Consider the following 18,257-nt stretch of genomic DNA (forward strand, 5'->3'; position numbering starts at 1 on the left):
AAAATAAGAAATTTTAATTTTTACCTGTCCAGAGTGTACCTGGAGGCCTGCAGCACCTGAACCTGGAGGCCGATTTTAAAATTTTCTGCAAATATGATGATAACATCCATAAAGATGCATATTTGGTTAAATAAGTGTACCTCTAACTCTTCAAATAAGAAAACTTAATTTTTACCTGTCCAGAGTGTACCTGGAGGCCTGCAGCACCTGAACCTGGAGGCCGATTGTCATTTTTTCTTCTAATATGGTAATAACATTCAAAAAGATGCATATTTGGTTTAATAAGTGTACCTCTAACTCTTCAAATTATTTTTTTTAATTTTTACCTGTCCAGAGTGTACCTGGAGGCCTGCAGCACCTGAACCTGGAGGCCGAATTTAATTTTTTCTGCAGATATGTTAATAACATTCAAAAAGAAGCATATTTTGTTTTAGAAGTTGCTCTCTAACTCTTCAAACAAAAATTTTTTAATTTTTTTACCTGTCCAGAAACGACCTTCCAGCCTGCAGCACCTGAACCTGGAGACCTATTCAAAAAATGATTAAATATACGTGAACTAATACCCAAAAGTAAACTTTTATCCTAAATAACCTATAATCTAAAATCAATACCTAGTCCACTGCACACTGTTTACGCGAAAGTGGCAGAACTTCCCCCCCCCTTAATCTTTATCAAATGCTTTGTTGATATTATGACGAAAGATTATAGAATGTATGAAAAGGGGGTTATGCAAGTTTTTTAATTATCATTAAGGAACTTTATACACTGAATCACTTCAACCACCCCTAAAGGAAGTAGGGGCGTAGCCGCTAGTGTTTTACTTTGTAATACTATGAAGAAACGGCAGCGTAACCGATGTTCCGCCATTTAAATTAACACCGGTTTTTATCGGTACTAACCGTTATGCCGCCATTTTACAAAAAAAATATTCTGCATTGAACAATATTCAAACTTTTTTAATAGATCTTTTTTTGGGGTGTAGAGTTTTTACTGCAAAAAATATTTAAATCCAATCCAAAATTCGTGCATTAATATGTACAAGTATCTATTCAGAAAACTGAAGATTTTAAATCATTTGATAAGAGTAACAAATTTCAAATCTTAAACGCTTTAAGAAATTGAAAAAATGCACAAGAAATCCATTTTTAAATTGACATTTAACTAGCATTTTTTTGCTTTCCAAGCTTAAAAACTATTTTTTTCGCTTTGTATAGGGTTTAAAAATTTTATAAAGCATCTTTTTTTTAGATTGAAAAAAGCCTTCTTTTGCCCTTGATTTTTTCAACCTTACATAGAACCATTTTAGATGTATAAATGGTTAGATACACAGACATCTTATTACTTTTTTTTATTAAGGGTTATTAAACCCGTGCGACATAAAGTAGATGATGCATATTAAAACTTGTTAAAAGTTGGGGGGGGGGGGGAGGGGGGAGAGAGGTGAGCTCGAAAGGGAGCATATTTCTAAACCTTTTTTGTACTCTTAACACATTTTTAAGCTACTATTTAACTTCATTTCAGGGTAGAATAGTTCTTCTTTTTTATCATTATCTTTTCTGTTAGCAAAGATAGTTATTTTAAATGGTGTTATTTTCTTTAATGTCATTAAAATTTGCATAGATCAAGAAAATGTTCTAAAATTAAATACCATAAAACATTTAATCATATTGCATATTGTTATTCTTGTTGTGAATGTGTATTGTTGGATATAAGGTCTACACAGGGAGGAGGGGACAAGGCCTTTTTTATTATACCTAACTCTTTTTTTTTTATTTAATCAATTGAACTTGAATGTCTACATTTTCCCAAAAGTAGTTGAGTATCCACATTTATTTTCCTATGGTAGTTAAATATCCACACTTTTTCCCAAAATTTACCAGATACTTAAATCATAATTTTACACACAAGACTGTTATTTAATTGAAATTGTTTTATCCCTATGTTCCTGAGTCTAGGCTATGCAAATATGCCAAATAAAACTCCCCATAAAACAGCAAAAGCTGCATTTCAAAATATCCAACTTTGTTTTTAAGATAATTTTTTCAAGATACCTACTACTTGAAACTTAACATTTTTGAAACTTTTTTGAAAAGCACACTTTGAAAAGAGCTATTTATTGTCAAAAATATTCCTTTATATCACTTATTATGAGGTATTAATTGGTCTTCTTCAGGATTTTAGCTATATTTCTATTTTAAGATACCCCACAGAGGCTAGGTGTGCATTCTTAAGTTATGAAAATAGGAGCTTTGTCTTTAATTTTCTTTGCAAGTATGCCCAAACATCTTGTATAGGTGTGTCAAATACTAAACATAATACACAGACTGACACACACACACACACACGCGAACTACACACAAAAAATCCACAAACTCATTTACAAGCATTTTTAGCATATATTATTAGCATGGCAACAACGAGAATTTTCACGATTCTGACCCAAACAAACATTATATTTTGTTTCTTAGAGGTTTTATGATTCTCAACAAAATAATACCTTTTTAAAATAATTTAAAGAAATACAGGTATTTATCAATTGTGAATGTGCCTTTAAAGTTTTAACCCATATACCATGTTTTTTTTAAAAGCTGTCTCTTACCCCTCTTACTCTAATTTTGTATGAATTATCTCATTTCAAATTATTTAAATTATTGCTGAAGGGGGGTGTATCCACCCTAATTGCAATAATAAGGGGGTTGATAAACCTTTTTATGTGCCCACCGGTACACCACTCTACAGTTACACCCCCCTTGAATAGGTTCAAAACCCCCTTGATACACACCTTAATATAGCCAAGGGGGTGTTAAGTTAAAAATTCATACAAGACCCTCTGTACGCCACTTTGGGTGTAATATCTATTATATGTACTTTTTTAACCAGTCTAACAAACACAACTTTTTTTTTGCTTTTTTGACCATGCTAACAGACATTAATATTTGTGCGTTTTTTGCCTGTTATATTCATTAAATGCTATTTGCGGGTCATACATTGTATTAGGTTTTATTCAAGTAGAGATGTGACATCACTTCCTCTAGCTTTTCTATGTTGTGTTTCATATTTGCAAAAAGATACATTAGCATTAGAGAGAACGCCTGTGATTTTTTTTGAGGGTGGGGTGAACATTCATTTTACAAGTTTTTAGCCCTCACAAAAATATTTTGAGAGTGTGTGTGGAGGGGGGGGGGGGGATGTTCAAAACCCACATTCAAAGTGTTAAATGCCATAGGCTTATCTGAATATTTAATACCTATGGCTTTTAACGATGGTGATAAGCCCCTTTTTAGCTTTCCCCTTGTATATCTTTGATTTAAAAACAAAAAAGAAAAATTTTCATCAGATTAAAAATCCCACCCTTCTTTATGAAAAAATCACTTTTAGTTAGAAGGGAAGTAATTTATATTTTTGTAGTGTTAATTTATTCAACACTTTTGAAGAAAACAATGGTCTTTTAATAAGTAATGCTTTATCCTTTATAATCTGTCTGTCTATCTGGCTGTAAAAAGAGACAATACAACACCTTTTTGGCTTTATGACCCTTTCCTATGTGTCCAATCACTTCCACGCATGTATTATATTTCTAAAATATCATAATCGCACATCATTTCATTTGCTGTATACCAAAAATCATGAAAATTCCCGCTTTTTTGCGATTGTGTCTTTTAGCAAATATTAAACATTATGTGGATGCGGGATTAAATGCACACGTATTTTCATTTTTGGTGTTTAATTACTGTCGCCTTGTTGATACGTCTTTCAACGAATGCCATTTTAAAAAGCAAAAATGTAATTGAAATAGTGTTTGTGATTGCTTTTACGTTATGTATAGGAATTACTATTAAGTAATAAAGTAACTAAGCACTTTTCTAATGAGTAATTAGAGGTTGGAAGTTTTTTGTGAAAGCTTATATTTTCTTTTTTTTGTTGTATATTTGTCATTTTGCTGTTCTATTTCTTATATTTTGAAAATTTACCCAAAATATCAAATAATAGGAAAGTAGAAACACGAAACCTCTCAATTCTTAATGTTTGTATGAAGAATATTTCTCTAACTCTTATGCTTCTAAAAGTCGTCTTAGCAAATATCTGCTTTCAAAATATTCACATTAATGAAAATTTACAAAATTTATTATGAAATTTTTAAAAGTATAATAACACTAATATTTAATATAATAAAGAATGACCAATGCAATGGTTGTATTAAAGCTTATTTTACAAATTATCTTCGTTTTTGTAGTCAAATGATAACATTGTTTTTGATGTCATTTTTTGCTATTCTTAGACAAAGGTTTCTTGATTAAAGTTGCATGAATGGAATTAAGATAACTGATTATTAAGCAATTTTTTCCAATTAATTTCATTAAAGGGGGTTGGAAATAAATAAAATAGCTCGAAACTTTCATCTGTTTTAGATATCTCTAGAGGCAAACAAACATTTTTCTTTACAGTATCAGCACACTAAAATGATGAATTGCTAAAATTTCTTTTCTTAGTTTTTTTTCGATAGCATATATTAAATGATGTATTATCGTCTGTTTGTTTGTTCTTCTGTCCAACTAAAGCTTAAGCTCTTTATACCGGCTGGACCGATTGGGCTCTGCTTTTGTGATAGTATACCTACATAACATACTGGTCATGCCATGGTTTTAAACTAGGAGATATCCACTAGAACTTAATATAAGATATTTTGTGTTAGTTTTTTACTTTGATTTTTATACTTTGTAGTTACCCTCATATATTTGCCATTTTTGACAGGTTGAGACGAGTATTAAACACACTTTTTTATACTTTCAGTAATTACATAATTAAACTTTTTATCTATATTGTAGCTTGCAGTAAAAACTAGAATCTTTTATTATCCGCGTATCAATTGGCTTTTTACTGGTTTTAGGCTATTTTAATTAAACTAGAGGCTAGGGGCAAAATAAATATTTTAAGTTTTAGTATACAAAACTAAATTAATAATAAACAATTTGGGGGGAGAAAAAAATTATTTATTATTGCTTCAAGGGGGGGGGGGGTTGGATATCCACCCTCCTCCCTTCCTCTACATAGAGTACTTGCAAGATTTAATTAGAAGCCTTGTAAATTACTTTTCAATTTATACAAATTCAAATATAAATCATTCTATTTATTTTAGTAGTTTTATTAAAAACAAGAATAAAAATATGCATGTTAATTTTGTTGGCCGCTACCAAAAATCCAATATCTTTGTGGTCCATCCCTAAGTTTTATCAAATGAAATACGTTTATGGACAAAATTGACTTGATTATTGTTGTTTGTTATTAGTATTGTTATTTGATATCAAAACTAAACATTTGATAAAGTACTTATTATTTTATCTCAAATGATTCATTAAGTGTGTATATTACTAGCGGCCCTGCTAGCTTAAATCTATCCTTAGACTTGAATTTAGATGTTAAAGTAGCTCAAAACTATTCCTTGACCTATGTAAAGCTTTATGTTTTGGTGAGCTTCGGTTCAGTGGTCAGCAAGATTATTTTGATAGGAAAAAATCATGATTTTCAACCCAAGAACAATTATTTAACCTCTATCTTATAAAAATGTAGTTTCTATTGATGCTTACTGAATTATTATTCTGAGTTAACATTATCATACAACTGTTAGTAACAAAGAAAGAGTAAAATATTTTTGTTTGATTGGTGGAAATTTTGGAACATTTTCTTTTCTAGAAACAATCTACACTTAGATAAAAAGGCATCATTCATTGATTAAACGATAAATCCTATTATTTTTCAAAGGAATTTTTTTATCTTCCTTCTTTTTTCATTCCCTCTTTCTCTCTCTTTCTTTCTCTTTCTCTCTCTCTTTCTCTCTCTTTCTCTCTCTTTCTCTCTCTTTCTCTCTCTCTCTCTATCTCTCTCTTAAGTTTTTATCTCCCTTCCTTTGGGAAAAGTCATGTTTTTCTTTACAGGGATGCAGAGGACAATGGAGGTATAAACTCTTTCTTTTCCCCAATTATTTTAAACTATTAAATGCCAAAAAATGTGGGTAAGAATAAATTATTTTCCATGGTTCTATCCCTGTCTTCCTGAGTTTCTTTTCGACACTGTAAGTGAGTAAAGCTGGCGGATCCTGGCCTCGAACCCTGTACAGCCACTCCCGAGAATCTCTCTCTCACTCCTTTAATTCTTTCTCTCTCCCTCTCTCTCTCTCTCTCTCTTGCTACTAGCTCCCTTGAGTGTGATTGTAATAGTGTCATTGCATTACTTTTAAAATTTTACCTCACAACTTATCTGCCAGTCAAGAATTATCATAGTTGAGACAAATTGTATTGTTTTCCATCTATATTATGCTGTCAATGTTATTAACAAAAAATTATTACAATATTTGAAGGAAAAATAGCTTTTGTAACATTGTATGAAAGACATATGTAATATATAAAGATCCTTTCCCCTTTTATTTTATCTTGCCTTCTTCCCCATTTTAACCTTAGGCCTATTTATTTCATCCCCATGTCTCCGTAACCCCTCCCTCTCACGCCCTCATAACTCCGAGAGTCAAATTTGTTCTCATATCTTTCTCTGTTCAGCCCTCTTGACTTCTACACTTAATAAAGAGATACACACACACACAGACAATTACATACACACACACACACACACAAACGCCTTCCCTATATAATCTTTTTTATTAACTTCTCCTTAGAAACCTTGGTTAACCATCGATTCATTAAACCACGACTTTTGTCTCTATGTCCTAATTTAAAGCCAATCAGCCAGAAAATGTTCATATTTCATTTTAAAATGGGTTGGGTACAAAAAATATATATTCCTTTTAAGCTTACTTTTTTCGAAAGATACCTAAGGAACTTTAAAATGTGAAATTTATAGTTATTGGTGCGGCACCTCTGTGTGTGCGGGTATTATTGTGACAGCTGGCAACCCTGTTTGTAATAATGCCAGCAGTAGTTAAAGTGAAGTTGCGGCCTCTAGCCAACAAATAATAATAATGTCTATTTCATGTTCTTACTATTTCTAATCTCGGAGAAGATTAATAATATTTATAACTTCTTATAAGGATTATAACATTGCTAGATCTGACATAATCTGTAGCATTAAAAGATCATTTTGTTTATATCATGTAGTTTGGTGGAGATTTGATGTAATTTGTGCTATTTGAATCGAATTATTATGTAATCCTTTTGATTTCTAGCTTTGTTTGTACTTCTAAAGGCTGTGCCTTAAAGCGTAGCTACTCTTACAACTTTTGTAGTTCAGTCAGTATTAGATATTGTAGCGTTTCTTTCTTGTTTATTGAAAGATTTTATATTTTGAAGACATTGAAATTCTGTTTTACCTCAGTTATTTATTAAGAAATGATTATTTAATTTTGGAAAATTTAAAATTAGTGTGTTTTTTCTCATTTAGATATGTATATTAAGTTTTACAATATTTTACTATCGGTCACTTGAGGAGGGGGATTTGAATTAGATAACCCAACTTTTTAAATCTCCCGGGACCTAAATAAAGCTAACCTGTAAAGGAGAACCATAACGGTTTGGCCGGTACAGACAAACAGACATCCTCTATTATAAGGATTTAAGATAGTGTTTGAACATATTGAATGTAGTGGTATTCATTACTTATGTATGAATGCAATCTTGTTTTATCTTGTAGCATTTGGGGGGGGGGGGGTAAGGTTCCATTGGGTAAAAAGATCAAAGAAACTTCTTATTCCTTAAACTTGTACTTGGATGGATGTAAATTATTTTTTAGAGGGATTTAACCAAAATAAATATGCATTAGTAGCAGGGAGGGAGAGGTCATTGGACTATTAATTTTAATGGTACCCAAAGTTTAATAAATAAATTCTTTAATTCCGTGGCTTAAAAACTTAAGGTATTAGATTGGTTTGTTCAAACAAGCAATATACAAACTTTTCAATCAAACATTTACAGAATGGGTAATTTTGTATATTAATATTGGGGATGTACTTTAATTTATTATCGATTGTCCTATCCCTTAAACTTCTGATTAGTAGGAAGAGGTAATCAAGCTTCCTCTAATCTTTATACATTAGTAATCAGTTTCAGATTTACTATTACATTCTTACATAGAAATCATTCTCTTATATTGGCACAGCATCTCTATAATTAGGGTTTTTCTGTCCGTCCAATCGATGTATACTAGGAAGTAATCAATCTTTACTCTAGTCTTTATACATTAGTAATCAGTTTCAGATTTACTATTACATTATTCTATAGAAATCATTCTCTTATATTAGCATAGCACATCATCTCTATAATTAGGGTTTTTCTGTCTGTCCAATATTATATATTAGGAGGTAATCAACCTTCAATCTTTAATCAAGCTTGCTTTAATCTTTATACATTAGTAATCAGTTTCAGATTTACTATTCATTCTTACATAGAAATCATTCTCTTATATTAGCTTGGCTTCTCTGTAATTAGGTTTTTCTGTCCGTCCAATCATATATATTAGGAAGAAATCAACCTTCTTTTTAATCTTTATACATTAGTAATCAGTTTCAGATTTACCATTACATTCTTACATAGAAATAATTCTCTTATATTGGCACAGCATCTGTATAATTATGGTATTCAGTCAGTTCAATATTATATATTAGGAGGTAATCAACCTTCAATCTTTAATCAAGCTTGCTTTAGTCTTTATATATTAGTAATCAGTTTCAGATTTACCATTACATTCATATATAGAAATCATTCTCTTATATTAGCACAGCATCTCTGTAATTAGGGTTTTATGTCCGTTCAATCAACTAAACTTAGGAGGTAATCAAGCTTTCTTTAATCTTTATACATATTAGTAATCAGTTTCAGATTTATTTATATTCTTACATAGAAATAATTCTCTTATATTGGCACAGCATCTCTATAATTAGGGTTTTTCTGTCCGTCCAATCGATGTATATTAGGAAGTAATCAATCTTTACTCTAGTCTTTATACATTAGTAATCAGTTTCAGATTTACTATTACATTCTTACATAGAAATCATTCTCTTATATCAGCACAGCATCTCTATAATTAGGGGTTTCTGTCCGTCCAATTAATTTATATAAGGAGGTAATCAACCTTTACTCTAGTCTTTATACATTAGTAATCAGTTTCAGATTTACTATTACATTCTTACATAGAAATCATTCTCTTATATCAGCACAGCATCTCTATAATTAGGGTTTTCTGTCCGTCCAATTAATTTATATAAGGAGGTAATCAACCTTTACTCTAGTCTTTATACATTAGTAATCAGTTTCAGATTTACTATTACATTCTTACATAGAAATCATTCTCTTATATCAGCACAGCATCTCTATAATTAGGGTTTTCTGTCCGTCCAATTAATTTATATAAGGAGGTAATCAACCTTTACTCTAGTCTTTATACATTAGTAATCAGTTTCAGATTTACTATTACATTCTTACATAGAAATCATTCTCTTATATCAGCACAGCATCTCTATAATTAGGGTTTTCTGTCCGTCCAATTAATTTATATAAGGAGGTAATCAACCTTTACTCTAGTCTTTATACATTAGTAATCAGTTTCAGATTTACTATTACATTCTTACATAGAAATCATTCTCTTATATCAGCACAGCATCTCTATAATTAGGGTTTTCTGTCCGTCCAATTAATTTATATAAGGAGGTAATCAACCTTTACTCTAGTCTTTATACATTAGTAATCAGTTTCAGATTTACTATTACATTCTTACATAGAAATCATTCTCTTATATCAGCACAGCATCTCTATAATTAGGGTTTTCTGTCCGTCCAATTAATTTATATAAAGAGGTAATCAACCTTTACTCTAGTCTTTATACATTATTAATCAGTTTCAGATTTACTATTACATTCTTATATAGAAATCATTCTCTAATATTAGCGTAGCTACTCTATAATTAAGGTTTTCTGTCCGTCCAATTGATGTATATTAGGAGGTAATCAACCTTCTCTTTTAATCTTTATACATTAGTTATCTGTTGAAGCTTTATTTACAATTTTTATAGAAACTACTCTATAAAGCCTGTACGTCTCAAGTGATTTTGAAACAAACCTTTCCATTTATTTCATTTTATGGCATTAATTTAGAATACTACTATTTGAAATTAAAGTTTCATTTTTACATGTTAATCTAATTCATAAATTAGTTGCTGAGCCCATTGTATCTGTATTCGAAGGGGAAGGTAAAGGGCAGAAAAATGCCTAAAATCATGCAAATGCACAAACAAAATAGTATTAAACCATCCTGGGATATATGTTCAGTTGTGATCAAGATCTTGACAGACAAACCAAAAACACTTTAAATAATCTTTTTATATATAAAAATATATTTTCACTTCATTTGATCAGTCAAGGGTTAATTATAAGGTAAGCTATCCTTCCCCATTTGATTTCAATTTTCAGTTATTTCATGTATGCTTATTGTCAGTAAAAGGGATAAAAATTCAGAATTTTTTTTTTTCTTCTAACATGTGTTTTAAAAGATGAAAGATTTATTGAGACAATTTTCAGAAGATTTAAAGTTTTGCAATTAAATTCAATTTAAATCATAAAATGTTTGTAGTCAATAAAGGTTTAAAATATACAAAAGGGAAGCTAGCATATACTTAGGTAGCAATAGGAAAATAAGAAATAACCCAAAGCATAACATGATTCAAATCTGTGAATAACTGTCCTTGCTTATACTTATAATTGAAAATATTACGGATGCCTGACATAGTTATATTCTGTAATTCTGAGTTATGTCAAAAGTGTCCGTGCAAAAAAATTAAATTAAATCAAACAACATAGTTTGCGGTTCAAAATACAGAATGCATACAATCAAATGCCTTTATTAAGTCTAAATACCTTTAATTAAATTATTAACTGTTTTAACCTCTTATATATTTGTAAGTTATTAAAATAGCGTCCACTTATTTTGCTATTGATAAATATTATAATATTTAATATTTTGTATTAACACTCTAAACTAGCAAATTTTGGAATTTATTTCTAAACACAGAATACTTTGTTTTTAAACTATTCTTATTATTTACATATATTATATTACAGTTTAAACAAAAACTTTAAATTTACAAGCAAACTTTGTTTATCATAGTTTCTGAAAATTATTTAATGACTTTTAGATCTTTGGCATTATTGTCATACCTCTTCAAACGTTGGGTACCCCAAAGTTTCTACTGGCACTCGTCCTCCTTATTTTTGAAATAAATTGAAAATTTTGGGGCTTTGTTTTTTTTCTATGCCTAACCTGCGGGGCGACACTGTATTCAACACAACCTAACCTGGACCTTAAGTAATTAGAAAAATCGTCTCTTTTATGATTTGATCCATGTGAAAAAAAAACGTAAAGCTTCATATTCTACCTAAATATCCAAGAATTAGAATTTAAAATTTTCTCATTGTTAAAAATAAATATCTATTCAAAATGTAAGAATATATTTATAGTGAAGAGTCTTAAGTAAAGTGGTATTATTTTAATATTTTTAAAAAGTCAGAATAAGCACTCAGTTTATCTGCTTTTAAGTAATAGTTTTGCATTTGATTTGTTCGCCTTTAAAGGGTTAAACCTGAAGAATTTGTTAGTTCTAACCATAAAAATCAGGTCAGGTGAAATTAAAGTTATATGCAGACAGATACAAAATAAGTGAGAAACAGACATACATAAAAGTAATAATAATTTTTCCAAATATAAAAATACTCAAGGTTTACAATATGCTTATAAATATTGAAAAAAATGTTATTAAATCTCTTTTCTATCCTCTTGTGAATTTCCTGATGTATTATTCCTAGGATAATATTCTCTTTGGCAATTTCCTCAAATTCAGCGTTGGACCGACTACTATCCCCCTTTTCTCTCTGAAAATAATTATTCTATAAGTTTTCTTTTTGGTTATTTCAGTAGGATGTCTTTGAGTCTGTGTGTTCTACTTTAAATAGGATGTCTGTATGTTTGATGTAATACTTTAAATGGAATATCTGTCTGTCCTAATTTAAATTGGATTTCTGTATGTTAATTTGTACTTATTCAAGATAATTTTTTGGTGGGATATTAGGTCATCAAGATGGCAAAATAGGTAGTGGGTATATGAATGTTCCAGTGGTCTGTCTGAGGGAAATTACCCTCTTCTCTGTATATACAAAGGATCAATATTGTTTACTAATAGCTTCTATTATTCTCCTAATCAGATTAGAGCTCCTACACTGGTTTCTTTTGTCATACAATTTATTCAGATTTTTATTGGTAATAAATAGTTTTGTTATTAAATAGGATTATATAGGTATAATCCTATTTATATGGAATAACCATTTTATTTAGAAAACTTTTCAGTAAGAGCATGAGTCTTATTCCTATCCTTATAATAAAGGAACAGGATGTGTGTTTGTCTATGTGTTTGTGTGTCTGTACCAAAGTAGCTCGCTAACCGCTGAACCGATCGGGTTCTCCTTAAAAGGGTAGCTTCTCATAAGTCCCGGGAAGGCTTTTAACTATTTTCTTGGGGGATGGGACAACCCCACCCCCCAAAAGAAAATTTTTAAAAAATTATTTTAAGTACCTAAAATTTTTTTTAAAAATTTACTTTTTCTTTTAAAATCTAAAATAAGAAATTGGGTTATTGAATTCGACTTTACCTCCCCAAGTGCCCCTAGAGGCCTCTAGGGGCGTAGCTGCTAGTCCATAATATAAAGTAGTTTGATGTCTGTCTGTCAAGATGAAGTGAAATAGTTTCTGCTTTTCAGGAAATTCACCTAAACCTTTGTTTTAGGCTGTACTTAAATGAAAGATTTCCATTGAGATAAAACTCCATAGGCTAGCTCTATGAATACCAAGAAAATTTATTTTTATTACAAATGAAGTAATTTTCTTAATTGCAACAAGAAAAGAAAAAGATGAAAAGTTTACAATAGAGTAATTGAAGGAGATAATTCGCAGAATAGATCAATTATCATTTGTATTTGTGTATTTTAGACTTCAAAAAGGCGTTTGATAGTTACCAGCTGTTTATACTTAAAGTAAAAGAACATTTTGGAATATTCTTTAATTTTTGAGCAGGTTTTAAGCTATTTTACAATAACAATAATACAATAAAATAAACTGATTGTCAAAATTTATCTATAGCTTCACTCATTCAAATAAAAGATTATAAGGCAACATGTTTTAAATGGACGTACTGACTTTCTGGTAACGATTATAGAGTTGCTACGCTTTCTAAACCGTACCTAACTGGTATAGGAATCATAATACAAAGTTTGAAATCGACAATTCTAACATGTCTAAATTAATTAAAAAAGCTAACCCTTACGGACGGAACGACCCTAATTATAAAAAGCTTATCTTTAAAAAGTGCTCTGTTGAAAAGAAAGAAAAAAATGAAGATGGGATGAAATTATCATATGAAAGAAAAACTTTTGCCCTCTCCACTCAGCTCTATATTTTTATTGTTGCAAAGCCATTCTATAAACCACTTCTGCTGTCTGTTTTAAGTAGAAAATATTATTTTCCCAGCTATTTTAAAACATAAGCTTTTGACACTACTCGTAAAGATTCCCCTGTACAGTATTTATCTACTGTATAACTCAATATGTCCCTCTGTACATTTGTTATATTTCATTTTTCAATGAACATTGTCTTGTCACTTATGGATGTTGTCATCCTTGGTTTTCTACTTCGTCTTTTCTTTTATTTCTTTAATAATAACATAAAAGTTTTATTTTAGGATAAGTTAAATTGATATTTCACTTGGGGCATACATTAAATATGTTTATTATATATTATCATAGGTACATGTAGAAATATTTAAATATAAAGCAAAATGTGTCAAAATTTAAAACAACAGGATAGGTAGTTTTCGCAGAATTCAGTAAAGGTGTGTGTTTTAAGACTTTTATAAAAAGGAGTAGAACTCTAAAATAACTATTTTAAACCAGCTGCCATACAAAATTTTAGAGTTCTACTCCTATTTTAAATACACACATTTACAGAATTTTGTAAAAGATATCTTCCCCTTTATCCCAAAAATAGTGCAGCAATTACAACCTTTAAATATTAGGTAGCGTGCGCTAAGAAAAACTGAGTGGGGACTTCGCGGATTATATAGACATACTGGCATAATCCAGTTATAGAGAAGCTGCGCTTCTAAAAATCTCTAAATTGATGCATGTACTCTGATACCCCTTGTTGAATAATCTAATGGATTTTCCTAATTGTTTTCTTGTATTACTAATTGACTAACAGGAATTAGATATATATCCAATCTTCTCTGATATCAATACTACAGGATTAAGATAATAGAATGTGTGTCTTTATGTGTTCTTTTAGATCTTTGAAATCCTAATATTTTTTTAGTTAACCTTCAAATTGCTGAATCATTGACGTCATTGGCCTATAACATAAGTATATTTTGAGGTCTCTACGTTATTACTTGGCTATTGACATAATTGTCCTTGTATTTTCTCTCATATGCGAATTATATTACTAGTTATTGCTGCGCTACTTATGGAAATACTTATCATTGTATCCTCTCTTAGATATTGATTATATAACTAGTTATTACTGCGCTACTTATGGAAATATTTATGATTGTATCCTCTCTTAGATACTGATTATATAGCTAGTTATTGCTGCGCTACTTATGGAAATACTTATCATTGTATCCTCTCTTTGATACTGATTATATAACTAGTTATTGCTGCGCTACTTATGGAATATTTATCATTGTATCCTCTCTTAGATACTGATTATATAACTAGTTATTGCTGCGCTACTTATGGAAATACTTATCATGGTATCCTCTCAATGTCCCAATGTCTTCTCTCTCATTCGGATTATATGCCCAGTTATTGCTATGCAGTATTATTTATTCCTAAGTGTTCCTACACAAAAACTGACACTTAATGATAGTATTTGTTTATGGGTAGGGAGAGGTCAATGAAGGTTGAGATATCTCATACACATACATTTGAATAGTAATTGAATGAGAAAATAACTGAATTTGATTGTCTTTTCATGTGATAGTATTATTTAGAAATGGGTTTAAACCAACATGAAATGAACATAATACTCATTACTAAGATGTTTATAGAATTGCTACTCTTCTTGTAATGATTGAAATCAATAGGATAATATGAACAAGCTTAAAACAACCCATTTGTTTTGTTGATTTAGATGAACACCATGTTATATAATATCCACAGCACATATCCATTTTCATAAATATATTATTACATTATGCATATGCGGTGTAATAACTATGTAGATATATGCTTCTTTTGTCTTGACTGTAATTAACAACTTTATATTTGTAACTAAATGGCTTATTATTTGAAACATGATTATGAGTTTATCTTAAGGGATAAGACAATGGACAATAAATTAATGTACACCCCGAATGCTTATAAACAAAATGTCTCATCTGTAGATTAAAACTATTGGTTCAAATGTTTGTACACTGCTATTTTAAATCAACCGATTAAATAAGTTCTCATAGTTTTAGTTCAACGAATTAGCGAAGTTTTATAAAACTTTGGTTACCAGTTTAATTTACATTCCAATTACCCCTCCCTCCATAGATTTATACTCCAAAAAATTAACTAGAAGGAAATAAAATTTATTAAAACAGCTAAATACCTGCTCTCGTCTTAATTGTAGATTCTAGAAGTTATAAAATATATTTTGTTTTAAAATCACGAAACCTTGGCAAGGAAAACTAATGATTAAACCTAAACGATTTTACTAAAGATGTTTCTTTAGATATTTATACTATTTCATATAAAGGGAAAGGTAGGTTGCGGGAAAAATCCGTAAAGGTTGAGTGTTTTAAGTTAAAAACAGTAGTAGAATGATAAAAAATTATGTTAAATTTAAAAAAAATTGTCTATAGTTCTTTTCAATAAGAAATACACAATTTTAGTGAATATTATCGTTCTACTACTATTTTTAAGCCTTAAAACACACGGATTTTACCCGCAACCTACTTTTTCCTTTTTAAATCGTAAAAATTCCGTACTTAGCAGTTAAAGGTTCGAAACCTGGGTTTACTTACAAATACTAATTTTATTAATTTTATTTCAGAATGCCCAGATGGGTTAGGGGCAACATCACCAGTTTCTAAACGAAAAGTCTTCAGTGGGTAAGTTTGTTTTATAATTTTTTTAATTACAGTGACAGAACAATGGATGATTGATTTTTCTTTTGTTCACATAAAGATTACTTTTAATATGGCCTCTAACTTTTCTGCTCGGTAAAAAAAGCAGTTTTCAATTCTATGTTACAGTTTTTGTTATGTTTGTCTGGTTTGATTCTTACTAAAACTGATATTCCTTTTATTGATAACTTGCGACTACCCCCTAGAGGACTCTAGGGTTACGTAAAATGTGGTGGGTGGTGGTACTATCCCCCACTATCCTTCGTTACAGACAGTTAGACAGGCAGATATCCTGTTACTTTTATATAAGTAAACAAAAAGACAGAACATTTTGTCTCTCAATGATCATATTTTCCATCTTAATGATAGTGTCAAATTTCTTAGTTCTTTTACTTTATGTTTCAAAAAAAATAATCTTGACATAAATGAATTAAATAGGTCTTCCCAGCTTTTTCTATTTCTCTATCTCTCTCTAGAATAGTATTGTTGTGCAAAATTAAATATGGAATGTTTTCACAAAAAAGCAAACAAAAAAAAACTATTTTGCCTCCTTCTTTCCGCTTGTCAAAAACGATCATTATCGAGATAAAATGTAATGTTCTTGTATGAAAGTGTGTAGAAGTTGTTTTTGACCAGTCCAAAAGTTAAAATGTATAATTATTGAATTGCAATCACAAATTACGTTATTGTATTATTTTGTTATCATAAATTTTGCTCTGTTTTATTGTGACACTTGTTGGAATTTAATTTCCTGTGTTGACATATATAAACACTATACTAATCAGTGATACAGGGATAGGTTTATGTCATTTATTTTTTTAATTCACATGTAAAAGATTATACTATTGAGGATTTTGACAATGAAAGTTTAACACCTAGCCTTAGAAGAAAATACTGGATCTTGGAAAGAATACGAAGTAGTGGTTTCCGTTGTATTTTCACAGTAGCTTTTCTTCTATTTCTAGAATCTTCGGGGGTTCTAATCCTGCGGGGCATATATTCTAACCCTGCAGGGAAATTATTAACATTTACCTAACCTAACCTAAAACAACCTATCAAAAGCTACTGTGATAATACGACGAACCCTGCTACTTCGTTTTCTTTCCATGATCCAAAATATTTCTAAAATAAAAAGTAGAAGTTATTTTTTTAATTTCATACATTTATTTATCGTTGTAGTCCTGACTTTACCACAGATACTGCTACAGTTAAAGTTTATTTTACATTTTATTACAAAAATATAAAAAAAAGAAAGTTATTTAGGTTTTTCTGTAGATACTATGTAATTGTACAGTTAAGACAAGTTTGAGACCGGGTTATTATTTTAATCGAGGATATATAGCCTAATACCTGCCCTGAAATAATACCAGAGTTCCATAAAATTTTTGGAACTAACAGTCAAGCTGTTTACAAGATCTTAACACAATTCACATTCATTTGATCCTTGCCTAAAAAATGTCCTCTTTAATACTTTCTTAGTGTGGCAGGTGTCATATTTAAAAAAAAATATTAATGCTTTCATCTTTTCCACAAATTAAAAAATTTCGGGCCTTCTGTATGGCCCAAAGGTCCTCTGAAACAATGCTCTCGAAAAAGTTTGTCTTTGTGTGGGTCTTATAAACTTGGTATTATTTTTAGAAAATGGCTGCCCAACATCCGCAAGTTGTCACAGTCAAAGCTGGAGAAGTCCCAGAGTTTGGGTGGACACGATGCAAAGAATATCAACAGACAAATATACAAAGCAAATTTCAAGGTAAGTTTGCACAAGTCATTTTTACACAAAGACGACATTTCAAAACATAATTTTCCTTACACCAGAGGAAATCATGGTATTTTAGTTCCGAAAATTATAATAAATTGTCTTGACTATGATTGGTATTGATAGATTAATTTATAAACTATGCTAAAAAATGTATTTATTTATTTATATAACATTCTAATATCTATTTATTTTATTGTAAAATAAAAGTGAGTTACTTAGTGGGTTTGTGGTTAACCTACAAATAAAAGATTAAATCATTTTACATAGAATAATATAGTATTAACAGGTTTTCTATATAAAATAAATAACAATAACAATAAATGAACGGGATACATTATTAGGTTTT

The 18,257-nt window shown here is 30.0% G+C and overlaps 1 protein-coding gene across 4 annotated transcripts in view; it reads left to right on the forward strand.

The window, feature by feature from the left end:
* trio (trio Rho guanine nucleotide exchange factor) overlaps positions 1-18,257 on the forward strand; it is a 453,505-nt gene that overhangs the window by 372,827 nt on the left and 62,421 nt on the right. For all 4 annotated transcript variants that reach the window (XM_080165076.1, XM_080165074.1, XM_080165075.1 and 1 more), the window contains exons 48-49: positions 16,077-16,134; positions 17,788-17,902. In XM_080165076.1, the coding sequence (XP_080021202.1) occupies positions 16,077-16,134; positions 17,788-17,902 (173 nt within the window). The remainder of the gene's footprint in view (positions 1-16,076; positions 16,135-17,787; positions 17,903-18,257) is intronic.

Source organism: Acartia tonsa, chromosome 6, assembly GCF_053477335.1.
Source record: "Acartia tonsa isolate MP-2025a chromosome 6, ASM5347733v1, whole genome shotgun sequence".
In the NCBI taxonomy this organism is placed as follows: domain Eukaryota; kingdom Metazoa; phylum Arthropoda; class Copepoda; order Calanoida; family Acartiidae; genus Acartia; species Acartia tonsa.